The sequence below is a fragment of the Idiotropiscis lumnitzeri genome, chromosome 16 (assembly GCF_059441095.1).
Source record: "Idiotropiscis lumnitzeri isolate Australia: NSW breed Sydney's pygmy pipehorse chromosome 16, RoL_Ilum_1.0, whole genome shotgun sequence".
Classification (NCBI taxonomy): domain Eukaryota; kingdom Metazoa; phylum Chordata; class Actinopteri; order Syngnathiformes; family Syngnathidae; genus Idiotropiscis; species Idiotropiscis lumnitzeri.
Genome location: NC_142406.1, coordinates 7,936,424 through 7,961,128, shown reverse-complemented (window position 1 = coordinate 7,961,128; position 24,705 = coordinate 7,936,424). Strand labels below are relative to the sequence as shown.

Here is a 24,705-nt window from a genome sequence, read left to right as displayed (position 1 = left end):
CCAGAGGGGGGAAGAAATATGCCAGAAGAATGGGAACAGACTCTTTGATGAAGAGGTCAGTCGAGCTTTGATGGAGATGGGGTGTGACCTTGATGCACACCCCTCGCCGCCTTATTTCGCAATATAGGCATCACTAATCCATTTCAGCACAGGGGGAAGAAAAAAAAAAAAAAAAAAAAAAAATCAATCAATCTGGAAGCATGCACCAACGAGCTATACGCGCTGGCATTTCTTGTCATAGGCTGTCTGCAGAGCACACTTTCATTGAAACGCAGTCACAAAGCATCATCGGCCAATTCCCTTTTCTGCCTCTCACTGCAAAATCTTCCTCAGGGAAAATCCATTCACAGTCTGCCATTCCATACAGCGTCAAGCACAGTCTAACACCCTAAATGCTAAACATTCACTTCATTACTCACCAGAGACCAGGAAAGACCACTGAACGTGACTCCCATTGTAAATAGCACCACCCACCCACAACACAATCACCCCAATGATCAGCACAAAGAGGAAATGGCAGCTCTCTAATCTGACAGCAGGTTTGCGTGTATATTACAGGGATGGGACAGCTGCCTCTGGGTATTAGTGCAGCATCAGTGCCTTCACTCTGACTGAAAAGCCGAATAATAATAAGAATAAGCATGATGAGTTTACAGCTGATATTCATTAGCTTCTCCAGCTCCTGTTAGGTGCACGTTGGTTTCCTAATGCTGGGATTTCGATTTTCTACAGAGGTGGGAAATGGCCCTTGACCACGACGAGTCTCCAGAGTAGTCCGACGTGTTTCATGCTAAGAGGCTGACTGATGTAACAGATGGAAAGGTCCGGAGACCTGACTGTAGAACGGCAAACCGAAATGAAATCATGCAAATCAATAAAATGAATGTACTTTTTGGCTTGTATGCCCGTCAATGGCAGTGAATGAGTGAATCGCTTTTAAACCATTGAGTGTTAATTTTTTTAGACTTGTAACAGATAGTAATAGTTATGTACAGTAAATGCCAGACATTACAATGAGGCACTCTGACAAGGGTGGTCAGAAGTTCATGTGCACTCATTATGGGCATGAATGCCATGTATAATATTTTTATTTATTTTTAAAAAGAAAGCAATTTTAATATAGATTTCGCAAAAGGTCAACATTTTAGCTACAGGTTCAAACGTGATTGTCATGATCTTTATTTGTTGTTTTTGGTTTAGTATTTAGTTTCATGTTTGGGCCTTGTGTCCCTGTGTCTTCTGTCTCGTCAAGTCTATTGCGTCCACCTGTGTTCCTTTACCCAAGCCCTTGTGTTAACCAATCAGGTCCTTCCAAACCCTCTGTGTCTTGACCAGGTGGTCCTTGTTGTCTCATCAATTTGTTTGTATTTAGTTAGTTGCCTGTCGCTTTATTTTCAGTTTTGTCAAGTCCAAGTCAAGTTTTGTTCCGTTGTATTTTATTTTATTAAATGCCATTTAAGTTACCCCTGCCTCGCTTCCCCGCCTTTTGGGGTCCTCCTCTTCCTCAACCTGCACGCCACGCAACCTGACTACGTGTGATAGAAATAATTATTTTTTTTTAAATGCATTTTGGCGCAGATGTAAATGATTCAGAGTCAGTAAATGTAAGCAAATAATGGAATATTAAATACAAAATAAAAAAGAAAAAAATGGAGGAGCAAGCGCTTCAACTCCCACATAACTGAAACGACATCTTTGTATTTGTGAAATGCTGAGCAACATTTTTTTTGGGCAAGTGTTCCATTTTGAGGTTTGCATGAATTGCATGGTGTTTTATTTAAAATTCGAAGCACCTTACATGAAATCTTACATAAAAATCACATTTGCAATACTTGCCAATCCAGCATTTTCTTTCGGAGGATCTTCTCCCATAGGGTAGAAGATTAAATGGATGGTGGATGTTAAGAAAAGAGGAATGTGGTGAGGACTCTTGAGGGACTGGCAAATGATTGGGTTGATACAACAGCTGTGATTAAAGAGACAGGTAGAAAGGTGATTGGTGCATCCTCTGGGCAAACAAAAGAACGCATTAAAAAAAATGGAGCAATAGGAAGATTGAGGAAAGTTTGGCGAAGAAGAAATGGGATGTGGCGAGAACTGACGAGAGCAGACAGTACGACAAGAGTGCGCTTGATGAGTTCTACGAGACGTCGGATACAAAAGGAAGGAGAAAAGATGTACAGCTTGGCCGGGCAGAGAGATTGAACTGCGAAGGATTTGCCAGAGGTACGGATGATTAAAGACAGAGAAAGAATTGGCGTGATAAGGGAGGAAAGGGTGCCGTGTATGGAAGGTGTGCTGTACTTTGAGGAGTAGATGAAAGAGGATGGAGGACAGAGGAGGCAAAAATTGTGAAATAGGTGTTGGGTCAGATGAGAAAGGATGGAGTGGAGAAAGCTCAGAGCAGGATGAAGAGTGCAAAGGCGGTGGAGGTATGCAAGTGACTAAGGGAGATGGCAGTGGATTTGGCCGACAAAACTAAATATAAAAACGAAAAGTGAGTCAAAGCAATTAAATTATTTTCAAAATGTTTAAACACGGGAATTCTGATATCACATTTGTGGAATATGAATAATAATAATAATAATTTGCCCTTTATTAGTCCCACAATGGGGAAATTCGAGATTCGAACCCAGGCCTCCTGGGGAGACTGGGTCCTGAACGCGGCGCCTTAAACCACTCGGCCATCCTGGCAGCCATATAAATAAATAATAATAATTTCATAAAGCAGCAAAATCCAAAAGTTTTTAGTCATCTCAGGTGGCGGCCATTTTGTCACTTCTGTCGACTGCAAAGGACATCACAGTTGCTCGGTGCTCAGCTAACGACTAATCATGGCTGACCAGTTTTCTGAAGGTCCAATTTTAAAAGTCGTTATATTAAGAGTTATACCGGAAAAGCCGTTTTGAGGTCAGAATTTGCATTTTGTGCCTCATTAAAATGTATTGAGTCGAAAAACTGAGAATCATGGATTTTGAAGGTTTTCCAAACCCAGGAAACCATCAAGCAACACATCTGACAAGTATCATTCTACCAAACGGATCACGAGTAAAGACGGAGAAGCCATGCTAATTGCTAAGCTAACCTAAAGCAGATATGACTAGCGAGTATTATAACACCGTAATTAAGTGCTTGGGGTGATCGAGTTGACATTTCACAGACATCTGGCTGGAATCGCGTTAAAGTGGAGAACATCCAACTTTGAACGACAAAATAGCAGGCAAAGTAACAATTGTCTAGACTCCAAAGAGAAAAACTACTTGCTAAACAGAACCAAATCTGGGAATTAAATCAGCCAGGAGGAGAGACTTAGAAGCATAAAAGTATATTAATTCACTACCAGCTGAGTAAAAAAAAAAACAAAAATGGACCTTTGACGTCTATAAGCCATCAATGGCAGGAAATGTGTTAATATACACGTAAAAGTAGAATAATACTTTTTTCAAAGTTCGTTCACAAGACTGTCATAGTCATCATATAACACCTGTCATGAACATGAATGAATCCTTATGACAAATGTCTTTAAGTGTCATGTGGTAAATTATGCCAGTTTTGATCCATTGATCAATGTCAACTTTGTGACATAATTTACCAAATGAGACTTAATGACATCTGTCATAAGGATTCATTCATGTTCATGACAGGACATGTGTGTGTTGTATCAGGGGGTGATCTGCAACAAACGAGCCCCAGCAAAAGTGAAAGGAAAGATTTATAGAATGCCAGTCAGACCCAGTTTGGAAATTTGCAATGACCAGAAGACAGCAAATTGAACTGGAGGTGGCAGGGTTAATAAAGTTCATAATCCTTGTGGGATGAATATACGGGTGAAAATTTTCACAGCACTGTATTAAGCAGAAAATACCGGGGCCGGCAGCGACATGCAGGAATGTGAGCCTGGTAAGATAATTGATGACTGCAATGGATTTGGAGAAGCAAGATATTCGTGGTTCTTTGTAAGATTTAAGAGAAGCTGCAAGAATGAGTCAGTCAAATGTGTGGCCATTCTAAAAACCATCTGGTGTTCAATAATGATCTAATCTGAAAAAAAAATTATATATATATATATATATACACACAATATCATAATTTCCTCTATGTCAATAGCGATCATTTTATTTAACACATTTATAACTCCCAGAACTTTCAATCAAATTTGATTGAGTATCGTCACAAGGAAGTAAAGCACATTGGTAAAATACATGAATGACGGTTCAATAATTAGCACTGTGGCGCTTTGGCAGCTCTGTTTTCAGGACTCGGCTCAAACATTGATCTGGAATCAAATTCCTCAGGATAGAAATTGGCACTAGTTACTGCGGCGGTAACGCTTTCCCAGCAACAGTCGATGTGCCTTTGAAAATGGAACCAAACCATCAACTGTTTGGCTGCTAACGTGTGTGCAGCCCTCTCCCTCGATTATGGAGGTTGGGCAAACTTTTGTTTGGACAGATGGGCCAGGTCTTTCATAGAAAGTCGAAAAAAAGGAAAAGGCCATGTTAATAATAATAATAATAATAATAATAATAATAAATATATATATATATATATATATATATATATATATATATATCAAGTAAAATGTATTTTGTTTTCAGTTTTTAAGTTTGCTATTTCATGATATAAATTGATTTAAAAACTAAATAATGAATATATATTTCAATTAGAAATCAATTTTAAGAATGTAACAATTCAAGAGTCTTGATCATGTAAATGCCAAGTGGGCGAGAGTAATGAACGAAGCGCGTTGTATGAAGCCACATTTTTCCCACCTCTATTCCGACACCTCCACTCGTGCGTTCCCATTGGATCCAATGACGCCTGATTTGCATGTGCAAAAAACGGGAGCAAACTTGATTGTTCATCCAAATAGATCGAAGCTAATCTACAAACCATTCAGACCCGGGATTGCATGTGCAAATGTTTCAGAAAATAAATACATTAATTTAGCACGGTCAAAGTGATTTATCAAACCTGAGATGAACTGCGTTGGTTGATTTTTTTTTTTGCATACTTAAATACAGCATCTGAAAGCCAGGTGGAAACCAGCCTGCGCTGCAGCGCCAGCAATCTATCCTGCTCATGTGAACACTTTTGAAAAGACAGAACCATGTGTATATAATGCATGTTGATATTCTGTGTCATTTCCATCATAAAGACAAAAAAATAACCAAGTGGCAACGTAAGATACCCACCGGTTGTTGATTTCTTGAAAGGGTGAGACCCAATGTCCCTTTCAATTGAGTTATTCTGATCGCGTTTATATGACCAAATATTCGAGTTGGAAGAGGAGTACTCTCGGGCACTTATTCGGGTTTTTAAAACACCCAATTTGACCATAGTTGGGTTGTTACGCGTTTATATGTAGATTACTGATGGCATCTAATAAATGAGGGGTCACGCCATATCACCTGACAAAACTTTCAACTCTGCTGTTTGTAGATTTTTTGCGAGCTACCAAGTCAAACTATAAAGATGTGCAAAAAAAAAAAGCATCGTCCAAACAAGCAAACCTCCAGCAAACTCTGCGAGCACTGTAACTGCTGCTTTCTCCAGACAACCTGAGACATTGTTCTAAACAAACAGTAGAGTGTGAGGCAGCATAATCATTACCAGCAGATGTATTGTGTGCAGATGCGCTGAGTAAGGGCGATGCTGCAAAGAAGAAAAGAAAGAATGGCACCATCGTTCCACCTGGGGAGAAAAAAAAAAAAAAAAAAAGCACAAGAGTATGCATTTAGGATCAAGAGACAATTTGACAAGTTGAAGTGAATCTGCACTATTTATATAATTGACTGTCTTGTTTTATTTCATCGTGTCAAAATATACAACAGATAAACAGAAACCTTACACAAGATACATAATAATTGGAGAATAAAAATTTGTGATAGACCGATATGCTTTTTTCAGGGCCGATACCAACAGATTATTAGTAGTCATGGAGGCTGTTAACCGATATCTCAAGCTGATATTCATTAGTTGAAAAAAAGGGGGAAAATGGTGTAAAACATTTCCAAAAAAAAAAATACAAAACTTGACTTAGTTTAAATACCTTTAAGCATGTTTATTGAACAACTTTAGTTATTAACATGTTAAAGCTTTTATAGAGTTTAGAAAATAGAAAACTTAATTTTAAAACTAACAAAAAGTGCCCGGAGCTCCCCGGCTCAGCTGAATGTCTCAGTTAGTTCAATGAAAACAAACTCTCTTGAAGGTTTACTACAACAAATAATTTATTATCTGCGAGTTGTAATAGACTGACATTTATTAAAATTTCGTTAAAGTCTGTTGTAGTGCGTGTGACTCGAGGTGAAAAAGCAAACAGGCAGCATACTGTTGATTGGCTGCCAACCACTGCACAGGGAACCAATCAGATGGTGCTGTCGGCTGGCCAATCGGCTTCTGCACGCATGGTGACAAGCTCAGCAGAGAGTGCTGCAGCGACCCAAAATAAACCAGCTTTTAATTTATCGGCCTTGAAAGTTATTAGAAAGGCCGATTATCAGCAAAATGCCACATAACGGCCCGGCTGATAATCAGTCTAACGCTGATAAAAATTAATTGATTAATCGAGGTAGTCATTGATATCAACCAGACTTAAACGTCTCCCGGGGCGGCATCATGCACGGACAGTTTTTTGGGGGGCCAAAACGGGGTCGGGGGGGCGACAATTTTTACGAATAAGGCTGGAGGGTCGGGGCCGGAACGGTACAGAGATCGCTTCCGGAGGGGGGCGGATTTGGTTGGATATCATCATAGCAGGGACGGCTTACAGGGTTCTGCGACCTTCCCGCATGTGAAGCGTGAAAAAAAACAACAAAAAAACCTTTACAGCTACCAAGTGGCAGCAGTTTTGGTGCACGTGTTTATTGAAGAATCGAACAGTTATGCAGTTACACAATTTCTGTGACAAATCTGCAGACTGGAACCAAAAAAATACTGGAATCTGGAGCCAGCTCATCTGGAAATCATAGAAATGTACCACTGGCGCTACAACTTGGTTCCTTTTTTGGTAGCCTGTAGAATGCTCACGGTTTCTTTTGTCCCCTGTTGTTGTGGATCCCTGGCGCACAACCGCTTGTCTACCATTGACGAAAACTCGTAGATCCTGAAGAAAGAGCAGAGCCAAGAGGCAAAGCTTTCAATTGTCTGGTTTGATCTTGATTCCTACCCTCAGCTGTGGTCACGAGTTGGAGGTCCTGACCGAAAACAACCTCCCGGATACAAGCGGGCCAAATACTTTCCTCCCTTAGAGATACGGTGAAAAATTCAATGATCCGGTAGGTACTCAGAGTCCGGCCGCTGTTCCCCTTCTTTGGTATTCAAACCAAGAACAATCTCACTTCCGAGCAGGATTGCTAACCACTACATAAATGAAACAATATACGAATCTTGACACATTCACATGTTGGCGCCTACACTCCAACGAAATGAAGTTTGAAAGTAGAGTAGTATTCCTTGTCCGTGCAAACACTCCTCGTCTACTTTCCGCACATTACAGCTGGCTGCACAGACACAAATGTTATCTATTTGCTTTAGAGGACATCTCATTTTGATGCAAATGAGGCTGAGAGTCATTGTCATTTTGCTTGGATAGAGTTATTCAACAATGCTCCACTTCGGCGTTATTGATTCTGAAAGTCAGAATTCAGCAAAATATTGTGAAAATGGAGTGGAATGGAACTGAGCTAGTCCCTCCCCAACAATAAAATACCAATGCAGTTGAGGAAAGATGCGGGTTGCAATTGATATGTATAAAATGTGCTGTATATTGTAAGATTTGAAGTACGCAAATATGAAAAGTGCAGAGACATTCATATCAGGCCTAACACAATAGATAAATATATACACAGACACATAATAATAAATTAGATTTGGAAGCGTGAGTTCAGCAGTAATTTCAGCCATTTCAGTAGGCGCGCATTTTGTCACTTCTGCCGTGATTGGTCGTTACCTGAGCAACTGTGATGTCAATTTCAGTCGAAAGAAGTGACCCCTGAGATAGCTAAAAAAACGTGTGGATTTTGCCGTTATAGTTGTTCAACAAAGAACAGTAAAAGTAAACCAGTAAATATTTTTCTCCAGCAAAAAGTGATTGTAATAGCACAGATCAGAAAAGAATAAAATTAAAATTTTCATTTATTCAGCATTGTAGCATGCCCTCCGAACCAAGGATGAGACTTTACTGATGATTTTGTGGTTTATTTTTGAGCAAGATGTATCCATAACCGTGTAACCTTAAAACCGAATCACCGTAAGAGCTGAAACACAGTTCAAAACATATGCTTACAATTAGCTGACATATTTCACATTCAACACGTAATATTTACAAACACAAAATACTTATATCCATCGTTTACACACCTTTTGCCTCTTCGGAGGGGGTGCTAGAAAAATAAACGTCCGTTTTCTGAGGCTTCATATGAAACTTTTTGCCGTACTCTTCGTCAATTCAACTTAAGTGTGAACAGTACAAAACAGGAAGTTCACATTCAAAATAAAAGCACATAGCTTCAACCGGAAGTCGAACCTTTCGATGCAAATTTCAAATGAAAATAAAATACAATAAACAAAATCACCACTGCTGTCCACAAAATATGAATATGGTTAGTTACAAGCATTTCCTGCAAATACTCTTTTCACTGCCTTGATAATCTCTCAATTCCATTTGAAACACTAATGTCACATTTAATTTTTACCTGAAATAGCAATCCTCTGTAGTATAATAGTCATGATACTGATGTGAGACAGTACACTAATACACAGCCATGACTATATTAAATGACTAAATTAATATGACCAGAGTGTGCAACTCCCTTAACAGCTCCTGGCACAAAAGAGAAATGTGAGACATGACAATCAGAGAGCAAGGCTAACGTGTCGTATTTTTAATGGGCTCTTGTGCATTTGTAAATGCCTTGAGGAGGGGTGACACCTGCCGCTGCTCGATTCCATACCTATATGAATTTTGTATTTTTGCATAATAAACCACTCAAAGATTGAATTTCAAATCCTAAATTATCAAGCATCCTGTACACAATACTAAATATTGTTGGACTTCCTTCCAAAAAAATATTTACCGAGAACTGCACACATACAAAAAGCAGTGTCCTCCTCTGACTGCAAAAGGCAGCAAATCTGGCTATTGCTGTTGCCTAGCAACCATTCACATTCACTCTCTCCTGTGTGTGGATTAGGCACCAATGATGGTTTGTCTCGTACGGTTCCCATCACAGCTTTGTCACCCCCATCCCACCCTCTCCCCCCCTCATTGACAGGGCGGAAAACAAAACACGCACCATGCCCTGGCTATTTATTGATAATGTATAAGCTGCAAGTCACATAAAAAACAGGCATTTTTTATGCCAACATAAACCTGATTTATGCCGAGCTGAAGGGTGTTTTTTTTTTTTTTTTTGTAATCCTTAACCAATACAAATTTAAGCAGTCCACCAAAAGCAAATTGTTGGAGGGACACCGAGTTGAATCTCAGAACAGACTTCACAATGTTCCTTAGACCAAGATTCCCATAATGTCTATCATGCGGTCATTTTTTTTTTGTTATTTATTTTTTGTTACATTAACATTAATGGCAATTCATTCCTATCCTTGACGGTACTTGGGTTCAAATAGGGTGTCATATTGTAGTTGGGCAAACAAATTGCTTTAGTAGTTCACAACTGATATTAAAAAAAAAAAAAAGTCCTCCATAATTAAGATGATCTAATGACCGGTCCAGATCAATACTGCAGCTCCTCTCCTCGATTGATCATCATTATGTTAAGAGAGTGGCTAACGGAGATTGTATTTAAATTTGCAAACCATGACTGAGTCACAGGAATGGGGTGCTCAAACTGTTCGCAATAGCTGCCACTGTGTTCTGTGTGCTTTTGTTGCCAGTCGGCGGTGCCAAGTCAACTTCCGGTGACTGGTGTCAAAAGCACAGAATCAAATTCTTCTTTCTAATCTCATCCATCACTGCAGCTCGAGTTATTTTGTGATGTAAATTGACATTGAAGACACCTACTGTATTCCCACATCGTATCACAGTTCAGGCTTGACGCCTCACTGTCGTGTGGATTTTTAATCCTCTTTACATATATTACAGGAATACAAGGACTTCTGTTTAAATTACAAATGAAAAAATTGATAAATACTTCTGCAGCGTAATTAGAACAAGAAAAGGCAGAGAAGGTGCCCGATTTATGACTCCAGTAGCAGCTCAACTCACATTGCCTCGCTATGTTAGCATTTCTATACTGTTAGCATTAAGCTAGCAAACGTTCATTAAATGGTTTGGTTGAACATTTTGGTGTTCAATTATACAAGAGTGCCGTTATTTTTTATTTTTTTTTGGGGGGGGGGGAGTGAATTGTATAAGCGATGTTACGATCTCCAAATTCTCAACCGTGAGAGAGTGAGACCATGCACAAATGAATACTTCAAAAACTGGTCAGCATTGTTTCAAATGTCCTTGTCATGACAAATTGACATAAATTATATCACATGTGATGCTCAGTTGACATTAAGATGTCTTTGTCATCTTAAACAATGATAACTTTGCATCAAAAGTGACATCCTTTGCTGAATGTCATCTGTCATAAGGATTCATTCATGGTCATGACAAGTGTCATGTGATGATTATGATAGTCTTATGACAATATAATGAACCCACATTCAAATAAAGTGTCGCCAACTTGAGACACTTGGTCTCAGATTTGAATATTTTGCATACAGCACTGGGTAATTTGCACAGTACGTCAACAAAACAACAGATTGAAACCACAACCAAAATTATTGCAGTGGCATCATATAATTTCATCATTTAAAGCAGGGGTGGGCAATCCTTTTGATTGGCGGGCCACAATGGGTTCTAAAATTTGAGAGAGGGGCCTGACCAGGAGCAGATGGATGGAGTTTTGGTAACCTCACCTCAACGGAGAAAAAAAATATTTAATTTTAAATGAAAGTGAGCAAACATTACAACAATAGATACGTCTTTGAAGAACCACAGTATTTAGAAAATAAAACATCAACAAGGTTTATTAATTTCATTTTTTTCAAGTTTGGTAATGCGGATTAAAACGTTTAATGGGCCGCATGTGGTGTTTCGCACGTCTGATTTTTTTTTTACCCAGAATCAATTATATATATCAAACAAAAAACAAATCCACTAGCACAGATATTCTCCACTAGTAAATATCACAATATAATAATACGAAATAGCAGTATGTGTGCAAGAATGTGATTGTAGATTTTGTTAACTTTGTTCAAATTTCATTCAAAGCACACTAGTTGGCTTTGTCGTCTTTTCGTAGTAATCAGAATTTTTCTAACCTGCAGTTTTCGACTAATGTATTTGATTACGATGTTTATTTTGTCGTAAAAGTACAGTTGAGTACATTAAGCCAGTTGCAATTTATCGGGCTTGTGTATGAATTAAATTTTTGCATATTTTTTTTTTTTAATTTTCACCCATTTTTCCATAAAGCAATTCAAAGTGTACTGAGGGCCATCCTTGACCACTTGCGGGGGAATTCTTACACGTTCCAACAAGCATAAGCCGACGTTTGGATTTACAATTGTAAAGCTGACTGTTCAGGGAGTAGTTCAACATTATTAATCACCATTAAAACTCCATCGATCCGCGAAAGCTTTTCTGTGTTGACTTCCCTCTCGATAGGCACTGCAAAAAAAAAAAGTTCTGCCACTTTATATTCAGAGCAACACCTCCCCGTCCTTATCTCAAGCTCCAGTGGAACACTTTCCATCCTTCCATCTGAACATAATTCTTTGGGGGGAAAAAAAATACAAAATGCCAATTCTCATGGTGCCAGAATCAATGGAGATGCCCGAGTTTGAAGGAGGGAGAGGCTCTGACATGAGGCAACAAAGAGGAAAGTTCCTCAGCATGAATCCAATCACAAGCCGCACATTAGCTCGACAATAATGTGTTCACACAGATTGAGCCCTCTGTACACTCACACCAGACGTGCTCGCTGCATTCTTAATAACGTAACACAACAGAACACTTTTAAATGAGACATGCCAAGATCCATTTTCCGACTCATAAAAATGTACATTGCCGCATTGTGAAGTTACAAGATGATACTTATAATGCTCACATTTTTAAATGGTTTTTATGTTCCCCAGAAATGTTGCGGACCAAGTCTGCTGATAAAGTATTCTGAGATAAAATTGTTAATTATTTCAGTATTATGATGAGATTATTATACAAACAGATGAGGTTAGGTGTTACTGAAAAAAAATACCTTAAACGGCCATACTAGGCAAATATTTAAAAAGGAAAGAAGATTATGACAGGGACAGAGTAGAAAGAGAATATGAAAAGTGCACATAGTGGTTGGGGCTTAGTGTATTATTGCTAATGGGGGGGGGCTATTTCACACTGCACTTGCTGCATTTAGCTGCGTGACAAACCATAGGATGGCAGAGCGATGGTGGCAGCAATAGAGATTAAACGCATAAGATGAGAAATGAGAAACAAAGTAAGAAGAACATTGACGCACCCGACAGAGACAGAGAGAGAGACAGACAGAGAGAAAGACAGAGAGAGACTGAGCGAGAGAGACAGAGAGAGACTGAACGAGAGAAAGACAGACAGAGAAAGAGAGGGAGACAGAGAGAGACCGAGCGAGAGAGAGACAGACAGAAAGACAGAGAGAGACAGACAGAAAGACAGACAGAGAAAGAGAGGGAGACAAAGAGAGAGAGAGAGAGAGACAGAGACAGAGAGAAAGACAGACAGAGACAGAGAGAAAGACAGACAGAGAAAGAGAGGGAGACAGAGAGAGACCGAGCGAGAGAGAGACAGACAGAAAGACAGACAGAGAGACAAAGAGAGAGAGAGAGCGAGAGGCAGCGAGAGGCAGCGAGAGCCAGCGAGAGCCAGCGAGAGCCAGCGAGAGCCAGCGAGAGCCAGCGAGAGCCAGCGAGAGCCAGCGAGAGCCAGCGAGAGCCAGCGAGAGCCAGAGTGAGAGAGAGACAGAGACTCGGGGCCAGGGCCAAAGCCATCTCGCTAACCATCTAGCGAGATGGCTACGGTAGCTTTTTAGCTAACTAGTTGGCTAACTACTGATCTAGATAGAAATAGCTAGATATATAGAGAGAGGGAACGAAAGAGAGAGAGAGCGCACACAAAAAAAATCTTAACAGACTTCCTAAAGTTCCCACACATGCGACGAATAACCGTATTTCGCAAAATGGATGCGGGATTGTCAGATAGATTGTTCACTTCAAGAAATTAATACGTGGCACTTTTTGTTGCCCAATTTTTGAGACCATACAGACTAAATGCATATAAGTAAACTTATCAGACATGTCCAAGAGCGGTGACAAAAATCACAACAATGGACGCCTGCTTGTGTGAGGAGATCCAACGGTATCCTCTTCATTAAAATTAATCTAAAATTTTAGAAATACATGTTCTTTGTCTTCTCCAAGAGACCAATGCGCATGTGTGGAACACATACAAACGTGACGTCTGATGAAATACAGTCCGAACCATATGCAAGTCTAATCGGTCTGACAACAAATGGGCGCCCAACCAAGAGCCAGCGCCCAACATTCTTTTGAAAGAGACGGTTGGAAATAACCGCATCGCTCGCAACCGACACATCACTGATTCAGTGTTTGTTTATCATCGCAGCGGGCAAAGGAGAGGTGTTGCTTCTCAGTCTGTTTGATCTGCCCTTTATTGTCTTGTACCATCTTCCTGAGAGCAGCATTTCAAATAGGTGATGTGCCGCTTGGGAGGATTCCTTCAGGATTTTGCCAGCTTTTCTAATATAGCTGGCCCCAAAAAGCTTCTCTACGAGGAAGGCATAACCTATGTTTTTTTTTGTCTGTTTTTTTGCGCACCGTGTTCACGATCCTCAGGAGAGCCGTCTTTTCCGGCTCAGTGCAGCTGCTTACCCACACAGGAATACAGCATGTCACTAACTCGGGACATTATGGGTCATTGAGGAAAACATTTTGGTGGGCTCTTTTATCTCATGGGTTGAGGTTGCCAAGGAGGGGAGGGAAAAAAACATCCTCCAATTGGGAGTGGATGAGAAGTTTCAAAAAGCTCGCAATGTTCTGGAGTCGTGTTGGACGTCGTAAGGATGTCAGTGACAGTGTATGTGAATTTGCGTGGGTAACCACGGACGAACAAGAGCACAGCAGACATGGAGAGAACCGCAAAACTTACTGGGGCTCCTTAATAGCATATTCACTAACGCCGTTTACCATTTAACCAACTTAGCGCTTGGAATGGTTACTGGGCTAATTTCTAGCCCTAATACTCTCTGAAGTAACAAACACTCTGGACCATGACCATTCAAAAATACCCTCGAGGAGGAAAGTAGAAATTGTACTTCAACCTAAATTTGCTCTCAAGTGAGCCAGTACGGCCGGGGCCTAATAAGATACCAATAACTACAGATGAAAAAAAAAATAATAATAAAAAAAATCCCGCTTTTCTGGTGCATGTAATTCAAAGTGCAATCTGAAAATATTCGCATTTATTATTTTATCGCAGATTAATTAGAAATGAGAATGAGCGCAAAATGTTTGCGGCGATTCTCTCGCTACAGCTATTGAATATTTTGGCATTCAAGATACTACTGAAAATTATCCGGCAGCTCTCGCCAGCTTACATGGGGCACTTGTTTAGCAGCTAGCAGCTAACTCGCACGGTATAATATAGTGTCAGCGTAGTTAAATTTTTTTTTTCTTTTTTTTTTAATGAAGCGATTGAGGTTGATTTCAGAATGAAGTGTTATTGATGCCAATGTCAACCGTTTGTGATAGCAACATAAGGTGGCCCCAACTGCAGACCGGAATGCGAGTCAAGACATGCCATCAGGTGTCATTTAAGTGTCAGTGCGCACTCCAGCGAACAAATTTAGCAACAGTTCATTTCAATGAAAAAAGGCAGTTTGCAATCTGTCCTCACGGGCCACATTGGACACCCTGACAAGCCAGTTATGACCCGCGGGCCGTATGTTTGACACACCGCTGCTCTAAAGCACGGATTCTCAAATTGGGGTATGCCTTTATCTAGAAGTAAATGCTTTTTTTCTTTTAAAATTATTTATATATTTTTATTTACAAATAGTCACAGCGATGCCATTAGAAATGGAGTTGCAAACGTTCATAAATCAGACACTGAAAGCAATGAATTCTTTTAGTCATTTTTTTTTCCCCCATTGTGCCGGTACTCGGCTGAAAAACGATTTCCCTTGGGGGTACATCAGTGAAAAACGGTTGCGAGCCACTGCTCATGGGGATAATCGAACCTTATAGCCCAATACTGTGCATGTATTAAAATCCAAAACTCCTGATGAGAACATTAAGACAATAAAAGGTTATGTCTCTAAAAGTTGTTCAAATTAGCTACAACCTAAAACTGGATTTTCAAAAAGCAGTTTTTTGTTTGTTTTGCTCCCAGGTGGCACAATTCACACATTAGTCATGGCAGCCTAAGGAGGCAAAAATGCATGAAATAGGATATCCTCATATCCAAATCACATTTCTTTCTAATGCGGTTAAAAATATAATCTATTTCATGGTATCTGCCAATGCAACTGCCGGGAAAGTGGAACCACCCGTTAATGCAAGATGACTGTCAGTGAACATAAAAACAAATGAATAAATGCAACATATACCAGTGTCCAGAGCTGGACAGGCCAACGGGCGTAGCAGGCAGATACCCGGTGGGCTCGCACTTTAAAAAACTAAATAAATAAATGATAAAAATCAAAATTTAAAATATCAGTCAATTACAATAAATTGTATTATTTTCCCGCCATTGTAAGCAAGAAGTCATTGTTTCGCATGTGACTAAAATGCACGGAAATCTCCATCAACACATTCATAATACAAGCATACATAGTTTAAAAAAATATGGAAATTTAGACAAACTGCACCAGAACTAGATTTATATAGGTTGGCAGCTCGGATCAAATCTGACCATGTATATTGTGTGCATTTATGTCAAGGAGCAACAGAATCAACCCTGCAGTAGAAATGTGTCTCGCCTAATAAGGCTGAAGTCACTGGGAGGGCCATCGTGAATCTGGACAACCGCTGCAATTTGGCAGGAAAAATGTGATCCTGCGTCAAGAAATACTCAATGCCTGGCTTTTTAGTACGAGTTGGTTTATATACGGTACACTTAATTCCATCTTTAGAAACCTCCGTCAAAAGCTACTCTGAAAGTATTGCTCACTATCTCCTCCATTTAATCTATGTCCGAGTCATTAGGTCGTTTTGAAAAAGCTGTGAGCGGGCATCTATCAGGCTTAGTTCAGCATGACCTAGTCAAGCTTCTTGTCCTCATTTGGTATGGCCTTCATGGAATAAATCAAGTGTGGATGAGATTATATTATCTGGGCTTTCCTAAATGTACTCTTGCTGAAATGGCCATTAGCTGTTTGGGAAAAGAAAATCAGACAGAAAAGAATCCTCTACTCCCTATTTGTGCATTCGTTCATATTGTAGCTATGCTTTGGATACATTTACAGTACTTGAATTGGAAAATTAGAAAAACAAACGAAAAATAATATACAGTCATCCCACAATGGTATTAATTATTGAGTGAATGAGAATGAATTTGAGTTGCTTAAAGGTAAATCAATGTACTAGCTTTGGTGCGAACAAAAAATAATTAATTGGATGCACAATGAACCTGAAAGCCATTTAACATTTTTTCTTTTATTTTTTAACCTCTAAGGCCTGAGAAAATCTAGTACTGTTGTCGTCCACAATTATTGTTAAATTAAGGTACAGAATCATCCCCCACCATCATTTTAACTAGGGCTGTTTGAGTCTGAAAAAAAATATTAAATCACAATTACTTATATGATAATTGACATTACAATAATTCAAATGATCATTTTTTTTATACAAAACAAGATGTTTAAATGTAAAAAAAAATGTTAAGATAAATCAAATTCTTTAAAATATTAGAAATATCTATGGAGCAAAACAAATATAAAAATGTAGTTATTTTAGAATGAAAAAAAGGTGTAAATATATAAATTTAAGTATGCTTTCACTGTATAAGCAAACTTCTTAAATTGCCATTCAACTGTTGTAACATTTCATTGAACAATTTCAAGTACAAAGTGTCAAATTTGAACTCAAGTATGCTCTCTAAATTAGAAATTGTAAAATGAATACTATTTTAACAGTTTTCTATATATAATTTTTTTTTTTTTACGATTCTGCCAAATTTTACATTGTGTAATAAAATCGTAATTGTAATAAATGGTAATTTCGATTGATTTCCGAGAGCTAATTTTAACGTTCGTTGTTGCCAAATTACAGTTCGTCACCGCTATTTTAGAATCTTCAGAAAAAAATTTGGACCACCTTACACATAAAAAATATATGGATTTCGATCGTATTACTGCTGCCCCATGTTCGTCTCTTGAGGAACATCGGCTACTGGAAGTTAGCGCTGGCCAGGGCATCCCTCGCGTGCAATGAAATTTCTGTAACGTGAACAAGGGTTAACGCACCGCAAAACATTATTTGCAGAAGATGATCTCCGCTTTTCACGTTAATGACGTTTCAAGTAATCACTTCTGTCCGCGCTTATTACGCCCGTGATTCAACGTTGCGGAACTGACTGACTCATCGCTCAACAGTCCGAGCACAATAACGCTTTGTACCACAGTTTCATTTTAGTGGTTCTTCACACAGCAGCAACAATAACAAGGCTATGCTATAAAAGAAACTTTCTAACCGTGAGGAGAGATTAAGTCACAAATCAAATAAACCACGGGCAGGGTACAGTCAAGATGAAAACACCCCGCATTGTCACTATGAACTGTAATTTTAACTGATGTGCCACGCAGTGCATATATTCAGCCCGTTTCAAGGAAGCGCACTGAACTCGGCAGCCGAGTGTCAGCCTGAGGCAAGGCTGAAGACTTCCATCACAGTCTCCGCTCCGTGCGGGTCCCTGAGCCAAAGCAGGCAGGGGGCACAGGTGAGTCGACACTTTTCCGTTGCGCAAATTGAAGACAATTGTTCAGAACCTTCAAAGACCAAAATAACACTCCGTGTGTGTAAGTTAGATCCAGCAAGGTAGATGGACTTTGATAATAAAAGAAATGGCTCATTGGCTAGTATATGAGGAGGAAAGTGCTCGGTAACACGGTTTAAAGGTTTTCGATTGCAATCACTTTTTGTTCGAGGCACTCCAGGGAAGTCAGATGGGATTTGGGGTATTGAATGTGGAAACAGTTCAAACAATGGATGAATATCTCCGGGACAAATACAAAGTTGTTATCAGGTCAGATTGAAAGTGGAAAAGAAAAGCCCATACAAAGTAATTTTAAAGGTAAAGGATATTTCTCCTCTTGAGGCTATAAAAAGCTTCCGGCGAGGGATAATGGAAATATTTTGATCGGAGTTGAATTTCTGAAGAAACAAGAAAATGTGTCCCATCTTCTAAAGAAATATCCATATGCACATATTTTTGTCCTTGCAGTAATTTGTGATTGCCTATCCCTGCACCTCAAGCACAAAGCTCAGATAAACTCATCAACTATAATTTAATTTTCAGCATTATGTATGAATATTTGTATTTATTTTTGTTTCAACAGCCATCCTGAATGAAAAAGCAGTTTAAATTGATCCTCTACGTGTGAATATTTACAGGGATAAGGATTACTCAAATAAGCAAAGAGTTCTGTCAGGAATCACAGACGATTATAAACCGCCGTTGGTGCTGTTGAAAGTAACAGGTGGACAACGCGAACTCATTTATGAGGCCCGCGAAGGGCAAATCATGTGCGTCGACTTCCTGTTTCTATCACATTGAAAAATTGTTGAACAATTACTTACTGGCCTCTAATTTCAAAACTGGATTTCCATCAATTTTTTGTATGCGATAACGTAAGATGATCATACCTTTTTATGGGTTCACAGTCATAACGGCCCCTGTGGCCCGTCCACAAAAATGACACCCCTGTCTTATTGGCTTGTTTTTTTGCGTTGCCCTATTTGCCCTTAAAAGCTACACAGTTTACAATGAAGAATTTCATTATCATAATTTGAAATGTTAATAAACTTAATTTCGCCACTCAATACCAAGGGCCATCCATCCTTCTTGTGCCAGAAGGAACCTCTAGGAAAATATGTGCAAGTGTGCCGGTTTTGATTCACTGGCAACGTTTGAGCTCAAGGGCCACATTTGGGTTTTAAAATTGACACATAGGAGAGATTGACCCTGGCACACATCAATTCCAGAGCTTGCTTCCCTAGACGGATTGCCACTTCTTCTGTTGCAAAATACTCGAAGGCATCATTGACATAAAACTCACGGCTTGTAAATCTCATGGGCGTCATCGTCATATTCATCTAAGTCACTGACAAAAAAAAAGGTGCTGCCATTTTCGGACATGTACAATCACATGATTAATGTAGCATCGCACTGAAAATAGGATTGACAAACATCATGTCAAGTGGTGCAACAGTCAGAGACAGCAGGTTCCTTATTGTGAGATCACGTGACCCGCGCCTCCCGCCTGCTACTGGGGTATACCATTACAAGAGGGAGGGGGGTGGAGGGCATTACCTCAATCCCTTTAACATAAACTGTGCGTACTTGTTTGCATTGGGAACTTCATGGAGAAGAAGAAAGAAGGAGAAGGAGACAAATAAGCCCATAATAAAGTAAGCAGATTTGAAGAGTAAATTAGCTATTAATCTTGAAATAAACCTCTGCTGTTAGAATCTCTCCCGCGGCGGTGTCTTGCGCGGACACTTATTTATCAGGGCGGGGCGTCGGGGGCTGACAATTTTTATGAACAAGGCAGGAAGGTCGAGGTCGAAACGGTGCAGCAATCGCGGTCGGAGGGCCGGGGACTGACTGGCAAAAAAGAGTCAAGTGCCCAACTGTGGTAAAATTAAATCCAAAATATCAGACAAAGTGGGCATGAGTTTAGATATAGTGTAGGACAATAATTTTATTTTATATAAGCACATATGAATAGGAAGACTAAACGACATACAAAAAAATATTCGGGCGATATTCAGACGATGAAGGGGGCTCAAGTGTCGATGTTCACAAACATTTTGGTGATGGTCTTAGTTTTTGTCCATTTGAGAACATATTTTTTTTCTCTCCCTATGAGCACATATGAAGAGCCTTTGATCCTGTAGGGAGTAATTCGATGTCGATCCGATCGATCTGAAGTGTTGAAAGTTGAAGTGACTCATCTTATGTCATCCAATGCAGCTCTGCCATCATCCTTTTCAACTTCATCTGGTCGCTTGCTGGGTCTGAAACCCGAGCGGGTGACATTGTCTTCTTCCGCTTTGATGGATATTTCTTTCCGCATGTTCTCTTTAATATGTCCTCTATGGCAGCACATTGATGCCGTTCACTTTCCCGGGCCTTCACTTGTGAACTTCAAAGAAAAAGTTCCAAGAAACCAGGCTCGCCTACTAGTTTTTCATTCTAGGATAGCTAACTCGGTCCTGGTCATGGTCAACTTTTTCGATAATAAAAATCGAAAGGCATCATTAGTCGAGGAATCGATGGAATAATCGATCATAAAAAGATTCGTTCGTTACAGCCCTAATGTAGAGTAGATTATGAATAATGGCTGATGATTGGCTAACTTGTAACGAGCTGTAATGAGCCCTCCTGATTGGCTGCTGCTACGAGTTACGATATTCAAATCGGGCTGCTTGCAGCGTGACAGGAGGCATGTTTGACAGTCGCCTCCCTCCTCATTGCTAACTTTGCGCTTGAGATAAATTCTTCTGGTATTTGTGAGTTTGCATAAAAAAATTAAAAAATGAGAATCCATCTTCTTGCTCCCACCTATCCATGGAGCGTCACAACTTTTTTTTTTTTCTTTTTTTTTTTTTAACAACACCGCCATGTGGGCTCCTTCAAAATGTGTTTTCTATAACTGAAAATAGCAGAGCATTATTTCGCTTCTATTCATAAGTTTATATCAGCTGTTGCTTTGTAGACTTAGCGGCGCATGGGAGGGGGAGTGAGCAGCAGTGAAAAGAACAGTTGACAAAGACAACAAGCTCAACAATGAAAAAGAAAATAAATCCTTCTAAAGTAGCGACTTGAAAAAAATAAAACGAGAACAAGTCCATTGAAGGAAAACATTAAGAGGCTCATGAATATTAATGATGCGCTCCGTAAACAACAAAACAGTATGATCAAACACTCAGCTCTCCTGATTTGTTTGTTGATTTGAACGGCTTTTAATAAATATATCATGGCACAACTAATAGATTTTCCATGGAACGGTCTTAGACTCGTCAGATAGAAAAGCTTAACGTCGCCTAATGTCCAAATATTTTTGATCAATAGTCAAGGAAATTTATCTTGACATCTCTACTTATGCTCATTTCAAACTCTGAAAAGATTACAAAGGTCGCTCCAATTTATCCAATTTTATGGAAAATAAGTTTTATCCTCTCCAAGGAGGCGCTCACGACAGAAGCTTATGTCACTTAATGAGGAAAACGCTTTGGCCGTAAAAATCGAAAATACCGGGCCGCTGTGTCCTTGGCTCTCTTTATTTACAATAAGGACATATTTGATAAACATGTCATGCGTTTAGGAATTTGGCAGACCGCCTCGCTGGTTGCTTTTTATTACTCGCCCCCAGCACACCTGACAGTTTGGTGACAAGAAATAAATTAAACTTTAGACTAGGTGAAACCTGGTCTAAGTTGTGGCACAGGTGGTCTAATGCGATTTTGGCGGCCTTATCTGTGCTGAATTTAAATGGAATAAGCAGACTGGCATCAAGTCAGCAGTGTTCACTCCCACAACGGCACATATTCCCATTTCTACTTGCGTCCATCTATGAAGATACTAGAAGAAAGAAAACTTCACCCGTGTGCACAGTCAGACTGCACTCGCGCTGGACACAAAACGAGTGACTTTAGAGTTTATTCCCGAGACTCAAATTTGCAGTGCACCTTGACCATGAAACCAGATATGGAACTTTTTGCAACATGAAGATAGCGTAGCAATTAAAATGTTGCACGTTTCTGCCCAGGCTGCTAAGTACTCGATGGCTAAATATAGAATGATGGATTATGTCTGTAGAAAAAAATGCTTTGAAATTTTAAAATTCGAGCTCAAGCGTCGGCATTTCCTCTCGATTCAGATTTATCTTTTTAATCCCTTCTCATTGTTTTTTTAATTTTAATTATGCTCTATTACTCATTGTTTACGCAGTTGTTAACTTTAACGGCACACCACACTGCAGTTCGGCGAATGCAATAAATAAAACGGCAATCTTTCTTTAATACCAAACTGTCTGATAGGAGGCAGCGAAAAAAAACGCACCAAATCCCATTTGTCAATGTTTATTAGTCACACTGCAACTGTTGGATGTTGTAAAGGAAGACATTGCCTCAAAGTGAAACATACAATAGTTGTGGGCCAAAGGGCTAACAGGGAAGGAATATAATGAAGGCCTGGCGATAAACAATAGAAAACACTAAGCGTTGAAGGCAACGATAAATCTGCACTATTCTGCGCTACTTGAGAGAGTGGAAGTCAGGAAGAAAGACCCTTACCGCTATCAAGAGGGCTGCAACCGTTGTGAACACGTATTCTCCCTGTGGCAACGCAGCAAATCTTTACCAAGCAAGCAAGTGCCGCAAGCAGAAACACTCCTATGTGAAAAAACATCCTGACTTGAAAAACTAAAGCTGACAAGGAAGTGGACCATTTCATGGCATGGGAGAAGGACAAAGAGCACAACCAAGGCCAGACGTTTATCTCCTAAAGTACCTGCAATTATCTGAGGATTACAGACCACAAGGAACGAGAGAACTCTTCAACCCTTCTCCGTCTAAAGGAGCAAGCGCTCACACAAAGTCAGGATTTCATCTAATCTGCGCAGGACACAAATAGTCCCATCATATTTAATTAAACATGTCAAAGCAATTTAATCATTTTCCCTTCTGGCGTTCTGTTGTTTATTAGTCTTTAGATATTCACTTTGAACTAAAAATGTTTCAAACCCCCCGGAGGTGATGTCTCACAAATACAGAGAGAAAAAACAGCCAAATCTAAAATAAATAGAATGTGTCAAACTAAAGGGGATGCAAAGTTTAGCATGGTCGATCCAATCCATCCATTATCTATTCCGCTTTTCATCAATGAGACGATTATTACTAACTTATGCATTTATACTGTAATTTTGTATTTTTAAAAAGGGAATAAATCATTTGTCCTTTTATTTACGCTGGAGGAATTGTGCAAACAAGGTGTTAGCTGATGTAGCTCAAGAACCAGTTATATATACATATATATACATATATATATATATATATATATACGTATCATGTCGGATTATTAAAAAAAAAAATATGGTATATCAAATAAGATTAAACATATCAGAAATCGAATAAGTCTCATTAGGAAAACAACACTAACTCCATCTACGAGGCCTTTCAACAAATTTTTATGGATGCTATGAAATGTTTGCTTCTATTTGCCGGGATGCAAATGCATGTTTGAGCACGGCGGCATGAACTCTCTGCTCCCTGATGACTGATAATAGCCACTTAATGAATAGTCTAACAAAATGTTTACCAGCAGTTTTTTCACCTTACCTACTGGCATATTTAAAGGTTAACGTTTTAAGCTTGTAAGTTTGTTTAGAGGGGGCTAGTAAATGGAAATATTTTTGGGCGTTGCTTCCTGACCTCCAAGATTGAGGTCAGTACCTATTGTATAGATTTTTAGAGACTGTCCTTAAAAAAAATAAAAAAATAAAGCAATAATTTCTACAGTTTGCAAATGAAAATTATATTTGGCTCTTAAATGTTAAGAATCCAAATAATTATTCTTGTTCATCTTTCATCTTAGATGACAGACAATTAAATTACTTAATTGACTTCCACGTAAAATCTTTTTACCTGGCATTTTTAATTTGCATTTGTAGTTTTTTTTTAGCTTCCCAGTGCCTTCTAAAAAAAATGTAATGAAAAGGTAACATTGGATGGATGGATGGGATGTTCATGTGATGACATCATTGCAGCGTCATTTTCTATCTGTGTTGGGTCATACGAGTGTCGTAAAAACCTTGAAGCAAGCACGGCGTGCTCTTATTTGGAGTACTGTGCAAGAATAGGATATGCACAAGTGCAAATAAGAGCAATAGTTTGAAAAGTGTTTCTATTCAGAAATTATTCCGGTGGAATTTTGCTCTCAATATTCACGGCTTATGTTCCGTTTCAGGATGCAATTAAAATGAGAAACATCAAAAGACATGAAGGAAATAATTTCATTGCGCTTTTTTTTTTTTTCTACGCATGTGAAAAAAATCACACGTTTTTAAGTTCACAACACCAAGCCTGACTTCCTTCTTTCCTAAAAATTCAGGCTGTAACTTACTTGAAATTGTCGCTTATCAGACGTTTTTAGTTTAGACGTGGCCCCAAAACACTCGGCACAGCTGCCAAATCACGTTGTGGTCAAATGTTGGCTAGAAACAGGGCATCGCTCACACTACCCAATGTCTCATATTGCCCCGCTCTCTCCCAGACGTAACGCGCCGTAAGCAGCACTTACATCATCATCAAGCCATAAAATGATGATGATGATAATTGTGGTCATTACAACTGTAAATTAATAAATTACTAGTTGGACAAATTGGACACTTTTTTATACTTTATTATTGATTACTTGCC

At 39.2% G+C, this 24,705-nt stretch overlaps 1 protein-coding gene across 6 annotated transcripts in view; it reads right to left on the bottom strand.

Moving 5' to 3' along the window:
* Positions 1–24,705, bottom strand: part of gabbr1b (gamma-aminobutyric acid (GABA) B receptor, 1b) — a 128,950-nt gene that overhangs the window by 91,280 nt on the left and 12,965 nt on the right. For 4 of the 6 annotated variants that reach the window (XM_088278575.1, XM_088278573.1, XM_088278576.1 and 1 more), the window contains exon 2: positions 5,614–5,694. In XM_088278575.1, the coding sequence (XP_088134701.1) occupies positions 5,614–5,694 (81 nt within the window). Of the gene's footprint in view, positions 1–4,772; positions 4,847–5,613; positions 5,695–7,032; positions 7,089–24,705 lie in introns of those variants that run through there. The other 2 variants (XM_088278577.1, XM_088278578.1) reach the window with 2 other exon arrangements.